General features: G+C 40.7%; 1 protein-coding gene across 1 annotated transcript in view; it reads right to left on the bottom strand.

The window, feature by feature from the left end:
* LOC124258461 (pendrin-like) overlaps window positions 1-4,565 on the bottom strand; it is a 32,940-nt gene extending 28,375 nt beyond the window's left edge. The window contains 1 exon segment of the mRNA XM_046692561.1: window positions 4,290-4,565. Within this exon segment, the coding sequence (XP_046548517.1) occupies window positions 4,290-4,331 (42 nt within the window). The 5' untranslated portion in view covers window positions 4,332-4,565.
* Between the last annotated feature and the right edge of the window lie 11,384 nt (window positions 4,566-15,949).

The raw sequence follows: 15,949 nt of genomic DNA, 5'->3' as shown, positions 1-15,949 counted from the left end.
GTGTAGCTAGTTCAAAGTTAGTGTGCTTTTCCCATTCTGAATGCTCTCCGAGCTGCCAACCATGATCACCCCAGAAGGATATAATTGTGTTGTCTGCCAATCCGAGTTTGTCCAGCTCAGCAATAACTCTTCCGACTTCCGAGTCTGTGTGGCAGCTGAGTGCCGAGTAGTACGCTCGTCGCAGTTCCAGAGTCAACTCACGAGGGAATGTGAAATTAATGTAACCAACGTCTTTAAAATGAAACTTCTTTATATCGCTAAAGCTATCGAAGTTGCTGAAATTGTGCCAAGCAACAGGTGGCATATCTTCGGGAACGTAATAGTTCTCTGGTTCTCTCACAGATGACAGAGGATAATAGTCGAGAAAGCGCATTGGGAAGATCCACGGCAAATGAGGCTTATGGAACCCAACAGCTACGAAGAACGGTTGCTCACCTGACTTCGCCTTTGGTGCCACTTCCTGAAGTACCTTTATAGCATGATTGGCTAAAATCGTATCTTGAAGCGGCTCATTCTTGGCTCTGCTCTCCGGCACAGCATACCATATATCTTTCATACCTCTATATGAATCAGTAGCGTGGAAGTAAGGGTCTGTCCAGGAAATTGGGTCATCATTACCAGACGCTGCCATCCCAGGATGGAATATCTTTCCCAAACCCATGGTCCTGTACCCATTCTGTTTGAAGTACTGAGGGAGGGTAGTAAAGTTTCCCCCAACTATCCTGAAGTAATGCTGTAGATCGTACACATGAGTAGTATCTGGGCGTCTGCTGCTCAGCAAGGCAGTCCTGGACGGAGAACACAGCGCCTGGGACACATATGCTCTCTCCAAGAGCAGGCTCTTCTTGGCAAGAGCATTCAAATGTGGAGTGTGCATCTTGGGTGACACTGGGGCAGGATACTCTTTCCCTTCATACGCTCCGATGTTCGGTCTCATATCATCGGACACAAGGAACAGAACATTCTTTCGACCGTTGCTTGACGGGACAAAGCAACAGACAATCAGGAGCAACAGCAGTCCTGGACGCATTTTGCAAGCTGAATGTCTTACCAAACGGTCCTCCAGAATGTCGACTTCAGGACAACCTTACCTGAGGTGAATCCAGCTTGCCACATCTGGACTTTAATTAGAACAAATGTGCGTTATCTGTTCCTTGAGTAGCTGTTATCTTTGAACCTTACACCGAGAGTCCTTGAACTTGATTCGTCCATAAGGGATTGCAGCTGTAACGGTGACCGATTATATTCCTTTACATATTATGCCTAGTAAGCAGAGTTTGATTCACGCACATGGGAATTCGTACTGATTAAACACGAGTATACCTCCATAGACCTCCATAAGCATGAAGTTAGTCATATTGCAGTAGAAATGCGAGTTGTATTATCGTTGTCCTTAGCTTTCGTGCCGATAAATTAACAGCACTGTTTTTGATTAGGCATTGTAAAATTAGGAGATAAACATACTGTGTTGGAAAATCAGAGGTATATATAATAATAGCTCTAAAATTTTTGATTTTAAACCTCACGCTACGCGTTCGGTATTAAATCAAATTTAGAGCTATTATAATTTCGTTATATACCTCTGATTTTCCAACACAGTATGTTTATCTCCATTCTACCATAATCGCGTTATTAAGATTTTGCAAAAATACATACTGTTTGGAAAATCAGAGGTATATAACGTGATTATATACCTCTGAATGACTTTGATTAACCAATCACAATCCAGTATTTACTGAAGTCATGGTAGAATTGAATATATGAGTTTGTTTGAGTGTGAGTGAGTGAGTTATTTACATCACATCGTGCAGTTTGCTGTGAGAGGAAAGACTTAAGTGATGCAGGTCACGTTTATTGCTATGGCAACACGAGTATTGTGTTGCTGAACCAAGGAATGTGGGATTTGAACCCGGACAATACAATGTAAGTCACTGACACGTTTAGAGCATGAGACATGAGACATATTAGGGAAGACTAATTTCTTTTTCAGTGGGGTTGACAGCAGTGGGGATTTTATTTTAAGATCATATTTGTTTTTAATGTTTAGGGGCTATATATGTCTCTTGTTCATAAAAATCTGATGGATGTTTAAAGAATTTTGTTTTGTTTAAAGAATGAAAATAACCTATTTTATTTATTTATTATATTTTTTCAGTTATACATGGGCTTGATTATACGTGAATACGTATGGTGAGTGACATGGTAACGTATATAGTGTAAAGCGTCAATCACTGATGTGATGAACATCTACTGTTACTGGGGGATACTGTCACTGTTTCAATATACCTAGATGTATCTGTCAACATCTCTGGGTGGAAAAGTGAAAACGAACATACAATAAACTGCAAAACGTAGGTTTTCTTGAATACACGTTTCACCCTGTGGCACTCAAACCACTCTCAGCGTTAGCTTTGTCCTGAACTGTAAATACAGGCGTCAAAACCTTTCCATATTTATACGAAATCTCGTCAAAGAACATTGCTTGTTAGGAAATACCTCAAGCATATCTATATGAATCATCATCAAATAGTGATCATACAAAGTATTTGCAAGACCATTCCATCCCTAAGCACGATTCTCCGTTATAATTATGATATAGTCAATAACATAACTTGTTTGTTGTTTACAAATCGTGCCAGATATCATTTGTAACGATGACACGGCGAGTTTGACAACCCGTTCGCTTTAGTCTCGCCTCCCACGACAAGCAAAGGTTCCTGATGTAAACGGAATACCAACAATTGGTTGTATCATGAACGTCGAATGTAGTCAATTATAATTGGGGTGTGAGGGTAGTTCAGTGGTTAAAGCGTTCGTCCGTCACGCCGAAGCCCGGGGTTCGATGCCCCACATGGGTACAATGTGTGATGCCCATTTCTGGGGTATCCCGCCATGATATTGCTTGAATATTGCTAAACGCGGCGTGAAACTAAAATCATTTAGAAATTCCCCATCCATACAGACACACGACGGTTACTGTCCATGCTAATCTGTTGCTCCCGCCCTGACCAATGTTACTTTCTCTTCCTAACTCCTCACTGACCCGTGAAAATCGATCTTCAGTAACCCATGCTTGTCGTAAGAGGCGACTAACGGGGTCGGGTGGTCAGGACTTGGTTGAAACATGTCATCGGTTCCCAATTTCGTAGATCGATGCTCCTGCAGTTCATCACTGGATTGTCTGGTCCAGGCTCGATTATTTACAGACCGCCTCCATATAGCTGGAATATTGTTGAGTGCGGCGTAAAACTACACTCACTTACTCATCACTGTATTCCTGGGCTCTAGGTTGTCAACAACTTCAACAGCCTGTTTGAGGATCTTTTTTCAGTAGATACACGTTTCTTTCAAAATTATATCTTTCACAGACAATGCATTAGCCTAACTCCGTCCCTTCTACCCGCGTACCGCCCTTCAACCCGTGTACCGCCCTTCAACCCGCGTACCGCCCTTCAACCTGCATAGGGGTGCACAAACATTGATATTTCAGTGTCATTACACAGGCGTGGATTTAAATAACCTATTCATTCAGTATTCCGTAATCCCGGACTCCGATCATGGCTGCGTCGTTCTAGCATCGACCGCTCTACGGTAGATAAACCCATGCATATTTCTCCATACAGTAGGATGACATAGAGCGTATCACACAGTGTGACAGCTCGTCGGTATAGCATGCTTTGTATTGATTGGGAACAATTGCTGAGCCACAGTGAAGTGCACAGCTTTAATGCCAGGTTATTATTAACAAGCCAGGCAGTATACGTAGCTTTTAAAATGGAAAGCTATTCAACTATTGCTCACTGTGAATTATAATTGAAGCCATTGAAGTAAAACGTTCACACGACAGCTTCTAAGGGTGACATTTCTACAGAATGTAATTAGATCCGTGATTGCCCTCATTGTGGACAGTGAGTATATCCATATGCCGATAACACGTGCCTTAGTAGACATGCGGGTGTGGGTGGGACAGGGTTGTGTACTGTGTCAGTTGTTTTCGTTCCGTATGTAACAGGATATCAAGATGTGTCACGTACCTCCATTACCGTAGCGATAACGTTTGTGTGACATAGCAATAATGAGGGACAAGGTTGTGTGCTATGTGACTTGCCTCTCACTCCCAAATTATAACGATATTGGGTAGAACGTGTCCCAACCTCTAATAATCTCTGTAATGGCGACAGTATAAGGATGAGACAGTGTTGTTTTAACTGTTATTAACGCTATTAAATATGGATCGCTACGGGTCATATGCTCTTGCTATTTTGTTGCGAGAAGTTAAACAAACTCACCAGCAACACTTCCTTCTCGTCGGTAACATTTTTCAAGTCCATGGTTGAAGTCCTCACACCTGAGATCGCTATTGATAAACAGAGCTTTGTAGCGGCGTAGACTTCGGATTACACTGGCGACCGGAGATTCGTGCGTATATCCTGGACTGCGATCTGCCCCAGTCACGAAAAATAGCACCATTGAAGTGTGCTTCACATGTATGGATATTACAGGACCGTAAGGCTATGAATCGAAAACATTTCAACAGGTTGTCCCTTTATGCAAGTGATTAATGTGGAACATGTTCCATTGTATTCGTAGCTGTATATTTGCACACTTGCATACTTGCATCTCTTGGCTTGGGTGTTTGATTAGTGCAACGGTTTAGTTATCAGTGTGACCTTCTTATCAGTCATGATTAAGTGTGTATGTAGTTTGTTTGTTTTACACCTGGAAGCTTTACGGGGGTTCATGTCACCGTAACTAATTTGTTTTGAGCACAATGTGCAAATTGACTTGAAAAACTTTACTTTTTTATCGTTAGTAAAAGTAAATTTGAGTTTGAAAACTTCACGCCCGGTCATGCCTTACAAAGAGATTACTCTTCGCGGATTGTTTGAATACGGTTGAAATCTATTTAAGTATCAGTGAGTGAGTGGGTGAGTGGGTGAGTGGGTGAGTGAGTGAGTGAGTGAGTTTTACGCCACTTTTATCAATATTCCAGCAATATCACGGCAGGGGGACACCAGAAATGGGTTTCACACATTGTGCCCATCTGGGGAATCGAACCCGGGTCTTCGGCGTGACGAGCGAACGCTTTAACTACTAGGCTACACCACCGTCCCTATTTAAGTATAAGGTATTACAGTATCTTCCAAGTGAATACAGGGTGTGAATACAGGGTGTGAATACAGGGCGTGAATAGACCAGTTTTACGCTTTTTGTCATAGAGACAAATGGCATTGTTATTCAAAATCATTATCAATCCGGAATAATATTCAGGTTTGAAGAAATGGCACGTCTCATTCAGAGGGAGTGATCGGTTTTGTTGTTGTTAATTCAGTGAAGTATTTCAGCTATAGCATATCGTGTCATGTAAAGCGAAAGTCAAGATCAAAGCGTGTACCCTCGCTATGACCTATTTCCTCCTGTATTCATTGCAAACCAACGTCATTGGAGTTTTAGATGCGGACGTTATGCTTGTTATGTTGTAAAGGAGCATGGATTTTGTTTCTCAAGGGTTAACACGTCAAGTAATCGTTTTTATTAAATACAAATAAGAAAAATGAATAAACTGAAGAACTATATGAAATATCGAGGTAAAGCAAACAGCTTAACTGTAAACTGAGAAGTACTACTTTTGACAAACTGTCAATTCAAACGTGGAAGCAAACACTATAATGCAGCCACTATTATATTTTAGTGATTTTAGTGTCTCACCGCTTTTAGTAATATTCCAGCAATATCACGGCGGGGAACGCCAGAAATGGGCTTCATACATTGTACCCATGTGGGGAATCGAGCCCGGGTCTTCGGTGTGACGAGCGAACGCTTTAACTTGCTAGGCTACCCCAAGTTCTCGTACAGTCTCCCGACAGGTACCGCCATTAGGCAGACATACACGAAACGCCAAAAGATACGTAACACTCCTACCTTAATGAATTACTTAAAAACTATCAAAGATATGTTACAAGGTATTTGTATACAAGAAAGCTTAACAGCACAGCTTTATGCAAATCACGAAAAACAATTCTCAAATGCATTGATATTTAAATGAAATGCATCTTATTCCTATTTTCGACCAAGCCGAAATAAACCAATAACAGTGGTGTCCTATGACTGGGGATAGTAATATACGTAGTGCCGTGTGCAGGTAATGTGCCTGGATATGAGTGCCTTAATAGCGGACTATTACTATTTAAATGTTCAAAAGAAAGGTTGAAATAAAATTCTGAACCATTTAAAGTCACTATTTTTCAACTATTAAGACAAGAAACAACTGTTGTAGAATGTTTAAAAATGTAACAGTCTTTCAAACCATTTTTTGCTGATTTGCATTAGTGAAAACAAGTACAAAGTGCCTTTGATATTGTGAGAAAGTGTTTAGGAACACCTAAAACAACCTTTGTTAACATTTGTGCTTGCAAAGTAACATTTTCTATTTTCTGTTTACACATAGCAATATCTGTCGCCAAATCGTAGCAATATTCAAACAGAATTTTGCATCAATTTCCCGTGTAGAATGATTCTATAGGGTATAAAGAGAGCCAAGAATGCATGATATGATACACAAGCACGAGAAATGTGCCACGAGTAACAGCGGAAGAGAGAGAAAGAGCTATTGGGGTCGACATACAATGATGTTGCCAACGCCCTGGGATGCCACCGTATCACGGTTATAAACTTATTCAGCGCTACAGACAGACTGGGGTCACCGTAGACAGACCAAGCAGTGGACGTCCACGCACCACAATGCAGCACAAATGTTCATCCTCACTTGAGTAGATTTTAAGAAATTCATTAAGAAAAGAGGGTAACTTTTCTTTTGACGTTTGATGACTTTCCCTTGAAGTGTAAGGAACTCATAACCATTCAATATCCCACTTGAGAAAGTACGCATGTCTGACGGAACTATTTACACAGCTTATATTGGAATAATAAAGAAATGAACATACTATTGAATTGCAGAACCTGTCAATGTACAAGTATATCTATTTTAAATTTGTAATCTGTAAATATTTGACATGCTATTCTGCTGCTCAGTTGTAAATATTGTGTATATGAATGTACTATACTCCTCTGGAGTTTAAGTACCGAATAAAGATTGACTGATAGCGCCAGGTTAACTCCCGTTCATCTTCGGTATATCAAAACAACAAAACCCTTCCTATATGACAAATACGATGAAGCTGAATCAGTTCTTTGTACGATTCCGACTATATCAGACACCAGTGTTTATGACGGATCATTAAATAGTTAAGATAGTGAAACATTCAATTATAATACAGCAAATAGCATGTGTAGTGTAACTCGACGAAGCCTAAGAAATACTAGGGGTGGCTTCATTGGTTGCATGTATTAAGCAATATAAAATGAAATGTACATACAGATTAACATCTAATTATATGACAGTTGGAAGTAAGTGAGATAAACGCCCTTGTAAACACATCCCGTATATTGCAATAGCAAGCAAGAAGGCAGCCCTATTTACCATACGGCGTCCGGTTGTTGTATTTCCATTAAATATAATTCCATCCAAACTATAAGATGTGTATTTCAGAACTCATTGTAGATACTGATCATCTGAACTAAACAGTAATTATTGCCGTTTCCTACAAGTTAGGCTTAATAGGCAATAGGTGTGATCCACCTGTTGGTGAGATCCGCCCACATATTTACACTACCTCGGCCATCTCTGTTCGGGCTGTGAAGCAATCATTGCATTCGAAGCTATAGTCACTGTAAATATGGATAAGCATTACTGCAGGTTTTAAATATTTTTTTAACTTATCAAGAAAGTTAAAAGCGAGCTGTATAAAGGAAATGCCAAAGATGGTGACTTATGTTAAAAATACATTGGTGTATATTTAAAAAATAAAGTTGGTTGGCATATAAAAACTCTTTGGTGTGTATGAGTAAATTAAACGTGTTTACATTCATATATCTGATACAAAGATAAGTTGGATTCCAATCTATGGATCAGATATATTTAGGCAAGAACATTTTTAACAACATGTACATGTACTTTTTTGTTTGTTTTTTGTATTGTTGGGGGATGCCTTCTTTTTTTCCTTTATTTATTTATTTATTTTTTTTTTTTTTTTTTTGGGGGTTCTAAAGCGCAAAACGCAAGGGTATATGATTAATGGGGAAGTTTTTCCATCTACCTCTAATTATGTAAAGCCTATGGATTTGTGGGTAATACTTTTTAATGTGCAATCTACACTCAAGTAGATGTGATAATATCGCACTTCTTCAGCCATGGGAGAATACACCAGACATCAAAAGTTGAAACCTATCACACGAAAGTGGATATGATTATATTTGGTTGCAACATGTTGATATGCCATCTATGCCATCTACCACTATGAGCATATTTCTCAGACCATATAATTAATTTACGTAATGTGAGCATAACTCTGTTCCGCTGTCGGTGAGCTCACAAGATTTAGTTAAATACAACAACGTTTTGTTGCATCACAAGTTAGAGGATGTTTTCATGTTAGTGTGATACACACACATAACAAAAGGTAAATACGAATAATCCCACGTTGTTAAGACAAGGTGACAGATAAAACACAGTAAGTAGCATAAATAATGCATATGGGGAATCTTCAAAATGTTTGATGTACAAACGAAAACAATATCTTTAACGATTATTTGAAATCAAAGAGAAATTGTAACATGGCAAAAAGACAAAAATGACATTATTTTCTAAAATTCCACCATCTAAACTGAAAGCTTGGTTTGTATAAAGTTCATCTATAGATTCGAACTGACATCAGAAGTTGCATTCCAACACAGTGATTGTCTTAGTTAGAGGGGTCAATAAAAGCACTGAATACAAAGATTAAACCAGACCGAATACAGTTTTAGTAATATGAATTCACAACATAACAGTCAGCATTAAAGAGCTCAGTTTTCGTCATAATGCGTTAATAGTCGCAGGCGTTATTACCGATTTCATCCTTCAAAAGTGTATTACTATATAGTTGACGAAGTCCTGTCATGTAATGAACCTTATTACCCATATGGTGAAACATAAACTAATGTCATATATACCATATGTGTACGTATCACTTTTGCCTTGCAACCATGGTTTCTGAGTTTCGTCGTCTGTGACGCCATTAAACAATTGAACGTGACGTCAATGAAGAGGGCCGTCACTCTTGCTTACAGTGTTTTACTGCACAAAGTGTTCATGAACCAAATGGATAATAAAGAAATTATTACAGCATGTGTAGTATATGACGTATACGAAGCGTATTCAAAATTTCACACTCTTTTCGTATGACACACTTGCTCGTGTAATAGTCTCTATATACTCTGCCCAGCAGCAGGAGTTCATCAGTTATGCTGAGTTATGCTACCCCAAACACATCAAATTGTCTTTCAAAATGGACAATATAAAACAGAAGGTGACATTGAGAAACTACAGTCGCGCCGGGAGTAGTATGTCACATATTATCAAGTGTCTGTTTTAATCCTCAAGTTCTAATCCAAGACCAATCACTCAAACTGACCTGCTTGACTATCACACTTATGCTGTGCGCATGTTTAGTATTTTGTTTCTCTTGGTGTCTATTGTGTTGTCACAGCCACATAGTATTCACTTGCAAGAGACACGTTGGTTCTTATCATACCTCACACATAAATGTCGCTTTCTGATTGGCTGAGCGCTCTTCTATTATTTTCAATGTACCCCACTTACAAGCGAGTAACATTTCGCTGTCAATGGCAACTCATTTGGCATTTCGTGGTAGTAATTCTTTACCGCGAATTACATTGAATCACGTATGATGTACGGAAATCACCGATGTTTTGCGAATGCAAATCGATGGAAGGGAGATAGCTCATAATCTGTTTTTCATGTCAGCAAAATCTAGCGATGGCTACAAAACGATTTGTACCCGTACTTCAAACAATTCAAAATTAACATTAACGTGTTCGGTAAGATAAATACGTTGTTCACTGGTCCCTCGGGGCCCATGGGTTGATATCCCCCTCGTGACCAGTGAACAACTTATATAGTTACATTCACGACCCGTGAAGATCCAGGTTAGAATATTGATCTTCAGTAATCCATGCTTGTCGTAAGAGGCGACTAACGGGATCGGGTGGTCAGGCTCGCTGACTTGGTTGACACATGTCATCGGTTCCCAATTGCGCAGGTCGATGCTCATGCTGTTGGTCACTGGATTGTCTTGTCCAGACTCGATTATTTACAGACCGCCACCATATAGCTGGAATATTGCCGAGTGCGTTAAACTAAACTCACTCACTCACTCAAGTTACATTCACATTTTCAGTCTGTCCTCTGTCACTAGAGTTGACTGCATCGTTGGACACACAGGGGCTCCTTTCACGAAACAGCCTTTACTGAGGTTAAGCTTAGCTCCCATCCTTTTAACATTCCACTAAGGTTACCTTAGTGACTTACGATCACCTCACTGCTTTGTGAAAGGAGGCCCAGGTGTGCTTAATGTATTAGATGACGTTCTTGACATCAGTTGGTCAAAGTTGGGCTTTCTTTCTTTCGTCATTATAGATAGATTCCGCTGACATCTGAAACAACCTGCGTTTGTAGTGCACGCACAACACAACTCCAATTACACTGGCGTCGGTGCTCAGGTGTTACAGTGATGCACCTAATGTCAAGAAACAATGGCGAGTACCATGGATGAAGGTCACAGAGAGTCACATTCCTTGGTGTCCATATAATGTAATACTTTAGTACATATCACTTACTTTGTTGTATAAGCTTTACATACATGGCTTTACACCCTGCATGCCGACATTTGAGAAGTTTAGATTGTACAAGTGATATCCTTTTAATTGTGCCTTTTGTTGTATTTTTAATACTATTGTGCGTTTGTGAATGACAAGCATAAATGTGGAGAGAAGACTTGTTGGCTGGTCTGCTGTTTTACGCCGCTTTTAGCAATATTCCAGCAATATGTGGCGGTCAGTAAATAATCGAGTCTGGACTAGACAATCCAGTGATTAACAGCATGAGCATCGATCTACGCAAATGGGATCCGATGACGAGTGCCAACCATGTCAGCGGGACTGACCACTCGATCCCGTTAGTCGCCTGGGTTGCTGAAGCTCAATTCTAACCCGGATCATTACGGGTGGAGAGAAGAGACCAATGCTGCTGTGATGAGCCTAATCTTATAGGTTTACTTTCTTGCATACAATAGTTCAGAATTGTCTAGGATGACTGGCATTTGAAATGTGTATTTTATGTACTGCACTTTGTAGTGTTGATTATACCGACCAGTCATCAGTTAGACCACATGGGTACAATGTGTGAAGCCCATTTCTGGTGTCCCCCGCCGTGATATTGCTGGAACATTGCTAAATGTGCCGCAAAACCATACTCGCTCACTCACTCATTAGTTAGATCATTTGTTACTTATGCCGTTAGATAGTGTGAATGAGTGAGTGTGTGAGTTTAGTTTTACGCCGCTTTTAGCAATATTCCAGCAATATCACGGCAGAGGACCCCAGAAATGATCTTCACACATTGTGCCTATGTGGGGAATTGAACCCGGGTCTTTCGGCTTGACGAGCGAACGCTTTAACCACTAGGCTACCCCATCGCGATTAAAACAGACTGAATATAACTTTAGTAATAACAGTGCCACAACATAACATTCAACATTAAATGTTCTCAGTTTTCATTATTACGCAGTTGCAGGCGTTAAACATTTCCCTTCTTCGGGACACAGGTGGCTCACCCACCTGCAACTGTATTGCACCATAGTTCGCTGGACAGGATAGTATTAATGGACACGCCAGGACCAGTAATTGGCGGTTCCACTTGTGTTTCTACATTTGTCAGAATTTGGTGTCTACAATTTAAGTATGTAGTGCTACAGCAAAGAAGATTTTGTGAGGCGACAATGTCAGCTTGACCTTGTCAAGTGCGCCCTCGTAAAATACTCAACATCCCACCCCCACTGCCCACATTGTCAAAGTGCTTCCCTATTGCAATAAATGTGGTATCCTGCAAAGAACTAAACGTTCAACTTTCACTGACGACCTTGGCTTCTCACCCAGATTGATTATGTACAGCGAGAAAGAATGTGTGGATGTTAACATTTCAAATATTACCACCAGGACAGTAATCATTCAACCCCGTGATATTCTGTGTGAGATCCAGGCTGTTTACCATGGAAGATGGGTCTCAGTACGAGACTTCTCTCTTTAATAACAGAATGGGTGTGGAATCTTCACAGATCTCAGCCAATCTGCGTGAAGAGCGATTGGAGGATATCTCTGACTACTTGGACATATCCTCTCATTGTAAACCTGGACACACTGGTACAGTGAAACATGAGATAGATCTCATTGATGTACGACCTTTCCAACAGCGTCATTGGTGAATGCCACTATCTATGCATAGAGAAGCAAGAGATCATCCGGGCCCTTTTTAAACCTGAAGAGACGGAGTAGGTAAAGGAGAGATCCACACCGGAACTGGAGATGGTGCAGCTTCTGGCATCCCTGCAGACACCAAACAGAATGATCATGCAGATACTACTGTTCAGGTGCTATCATAAGGCTGAGGTAACAGTGGAACACATCTCTGGTGACGATGGTCACAAACCAGGAGAGGAAGAGTGAGCAAATGAGTTTGGTTTTACGCCACTTTTAGCAATATTCCAGCAATATCACGGCGGGGGACACCAGAAATGGGCTTCACACATGGTACCCATGTGGGGAATCAAACCGGGATCTTCGGCGTGACGAGCGAATGCTTTAACCAATAGGCTACCCCACCGACCCAGCAGAGGAAGAAGCAGAGGTGAAACCTGCTGAAGACGAAGTGAATTCAGACGCTTACTGTTACAGATGTCGTTGCTTCAGCTGAAGCAGTTGAAGAGAATGAGTTAGTCAATGAGTTAGTTTCAAACACTGATGGAACTGATGTTGTTCCACGAAGGTCAACACGACTTCGACAGCCCCCAAATATGGTGCGTTTAGTGCAGTTTGTGTTTCTCGATGGCAAACGTATACGCCAGTCATAACCCACCAACCACTCTCAATGAACTTGGCGCTGTTCTCACTGATCGGTTGATCAACGTGATCAAGATGTTCGTGCATGTCTGGTGGTTTTACCCACAGGCCCTCGTGTCTTTGCGAGGATTCATGATTAAAAACATATTGTTTTTGAGATGTTTCACAGCACAATACATCATGACAAGGCCGGACACTTCGGTGCACCCCACCCGACTGCTTTGCCGATCGCTACGCTACCATTGCATGCAATCGATTAAAACTTAATGTAAACATAATCATGGATTATTGGCCTATCGAGCACCCCTTATGACACCTACCAGTTCTTTATTGTTATTTCTGCAAGTCGATTGAAACCCGATTTTGACCCTCAACTAAACGATCTTGACACAAATTAATGGCTGACGATATATCCGCACAAAACGGATGTGTGGTCGAAGCAAGCCTTCGACTTGCATGCAATGGTAGCGTAGCGATCGGCAAGGCAGTCGGGTGGGGTTCACCGAAGTGCCCGGCCTTGTCATAATGTATTATACTGTGAAGCATTTCGAGTCGGAGGTCATCTCAAATTTTTGTATATAATTTATAAAATCTTAAATCCTCGCAAAGATACGATGGCCTGTGGTTTTACCAGATATTGTTGGCGTTGGCTGCAGAATGCACATTTGACCCTCAAACTCTTTAACGACTTACTGCGCCACCATCTCACCAATCTCATTAGATTTGATCCCTTACTCCTCAACAGGCAGGATTGTATCATTTCCATTTGCAAATAGATATATTTAGACTTTTATTTGAGAAACAAAGTTCAAGGGAAGTAACCCTATGGCTGTACCAAAATCGGATGTAATGTATCTGATTGGAGTTGTACAAGCTTGTTTAAACAACAAAGTTCAAGAATGGCAAAGTGTTTGCCAAAGAAAGTAGGCTCTAAGGCTATATGCCGATAACATACATACAACATTTGCAAATATCATGCGGATCACGAGACATTTCTTGAACATTCCCAGTTTGCATGTAAGGAGTTGAATCGAAGCACCTGTCCGCAACAGACGTCAGACGACAGGGCAGAGCATGCTTATCCTTATCGCGAACTTCCAGTATACTGGTCTGAAGTTAGCTGCAAGGTTTGACAAGATACCTCTTAATGTTAACATTTATACGATAATATTTCTTTTTCCGTTCGGATTTCACTATGAAATATCCGTCATGCACAGTAATGAATAATTTCAACATTATATGTTGATCGTCAGCTCCACTTTATTTGGAAAGGAATTCGTTCTTACATCCAGGCTCTTGGTGTTGTGACAAACACTGCTAAGGTGCCTTTGAAATATATTTTGTTTCGCTTCGAGAGTAACCAGCGTATATAGTGTAGTCTTCTAAATAGTACAGCGGTCAGTTAAGGATGCACTTTATCTATTGCACCATAACCTAAATCTACACGCATTTAACCTTCATTATGACCCTGATGTGTTCGTCTGAAGCTCATGGCATGGATGTATTCCTGTCCACGCAGTGGGTACAGCTGCATCAGAGTACAGGTGCACTATAAGTGCATATGAGACATCAAAAAGAAGTTTAGGGTGACAAAATAACGCTTCGACTTCCAACCGCCCATGATAATAAGACATATGTCTGACCTTTGCGTGCAGCTTAATAGACAACGCGAGGAGCGACTTAGTAGAGGACGGTATACTATTTACCCAACTACTATCAATGTGTAACCTGCAGGTAAAGGCTTCCCATAATTCATGCCACCACCTGACATCCACTGACAGATTCTAATCCTGCCTTTAGTCCCTGGTTTTAATTTATTTATTTTTCTGCTAAACCCGGCCACAAAATTGTGCATGAAGCAACACTTCTATGTATATAGGTATTGAATGGCACTGAGAAGTGATACACATTGAGGGTCTTGCGGATGGTTTTGGAGACTAGGTGGGCAGGGTCACTGTTGAAGGAAGTGAAAGTTTCCTTCAGATGGTCCAGTTCACTGCTGAGGGCATCATGGTGGCAAATGGATTTGGAACGTTGGGGGAGGGTGGCAATGATGTCTTGTTTTATCTGGGGCTTGCGATACACTGTTCTTTGTCCCTCATCTGTGTTTTGGAGGGACACGTCTTGGCTGTGCTTTCCATCTTTAGCCTGCATCTTGTGTCTTATGGCTTTTGTTGTTCTTACATAAACATAAATATTCTCTCTCTGCCTCATACCAATCATTCACCTGATGAAGGAGTAAGGATATACTCCGAAACGCTGTGTTCCTCATAATAAGAAGCTGACATGTATTAAGACTCTCTTCATTCTATGTATATAATTGTAATACTGGGTAATCTGGTAAGGATACCACACACGGCAAAAAACTAAGATAATCCAATTGTCAAAGTGGTATTGATCAAACCATTGTTAGCGAGTGTTCTGCGTTTCGATATGTACAAGACAATGCAAGTTGAGATTCTTGAGAGGCACTTAGGAGTTGGTGAATATATAAGACGAGTATATGAATGGCAACTTCTTCTTTATTGTATAACACGACGTCTGGGCTACTCCTTGGCACGCAAAAATAGCTGAGGAATTCCTTGTTTTCATCATAAGTCTTGACATGCATCATCAAAGTACACAATACATTCTATCATGAAGAGCCTCCACATTAATCAAACCCCGACCTCCCGAATTGATTTGCATATATAAACGATTTGAAAAAGGGACGAGGATGGTGGGCTCTGTTATCAGACATGATCCTTCTGGTCAGGCGGTCAAGACTTTAGATGTCTTGTTTTGTCCAGTCAACTACTTATAAGGAATAGGAAAGGAGTGACACAGCAAACGTACTGGTGGCTTTGACCTTGTTTCGAGCATTTAGCTGTGAGCTCAAGATTTTCTTTAAGCGAGTTTTATACTCGGTTCGAAGTTTGTCTTGAATCTGGGCATA

This window comes from Haliotis rubra, unplaced genomic scaffold (assembly GCF_003918875.1).
Source record: "Haliotis rubra isolate DU_JTF1 unplaced genomic scaffold, ASM391887v1 Scf694, whole genome shotgun sequence".
NCBI lineage: Eukaryota > Metazoa > Mollusca > Gastropoda > Lepetellida > Haliotidae > Haliotis > Haliotis rubra.
Note: the sequence above shows the minus strand (reverse complement) of the source record. Positions and strands in the feature narration are given on the sequence as shown.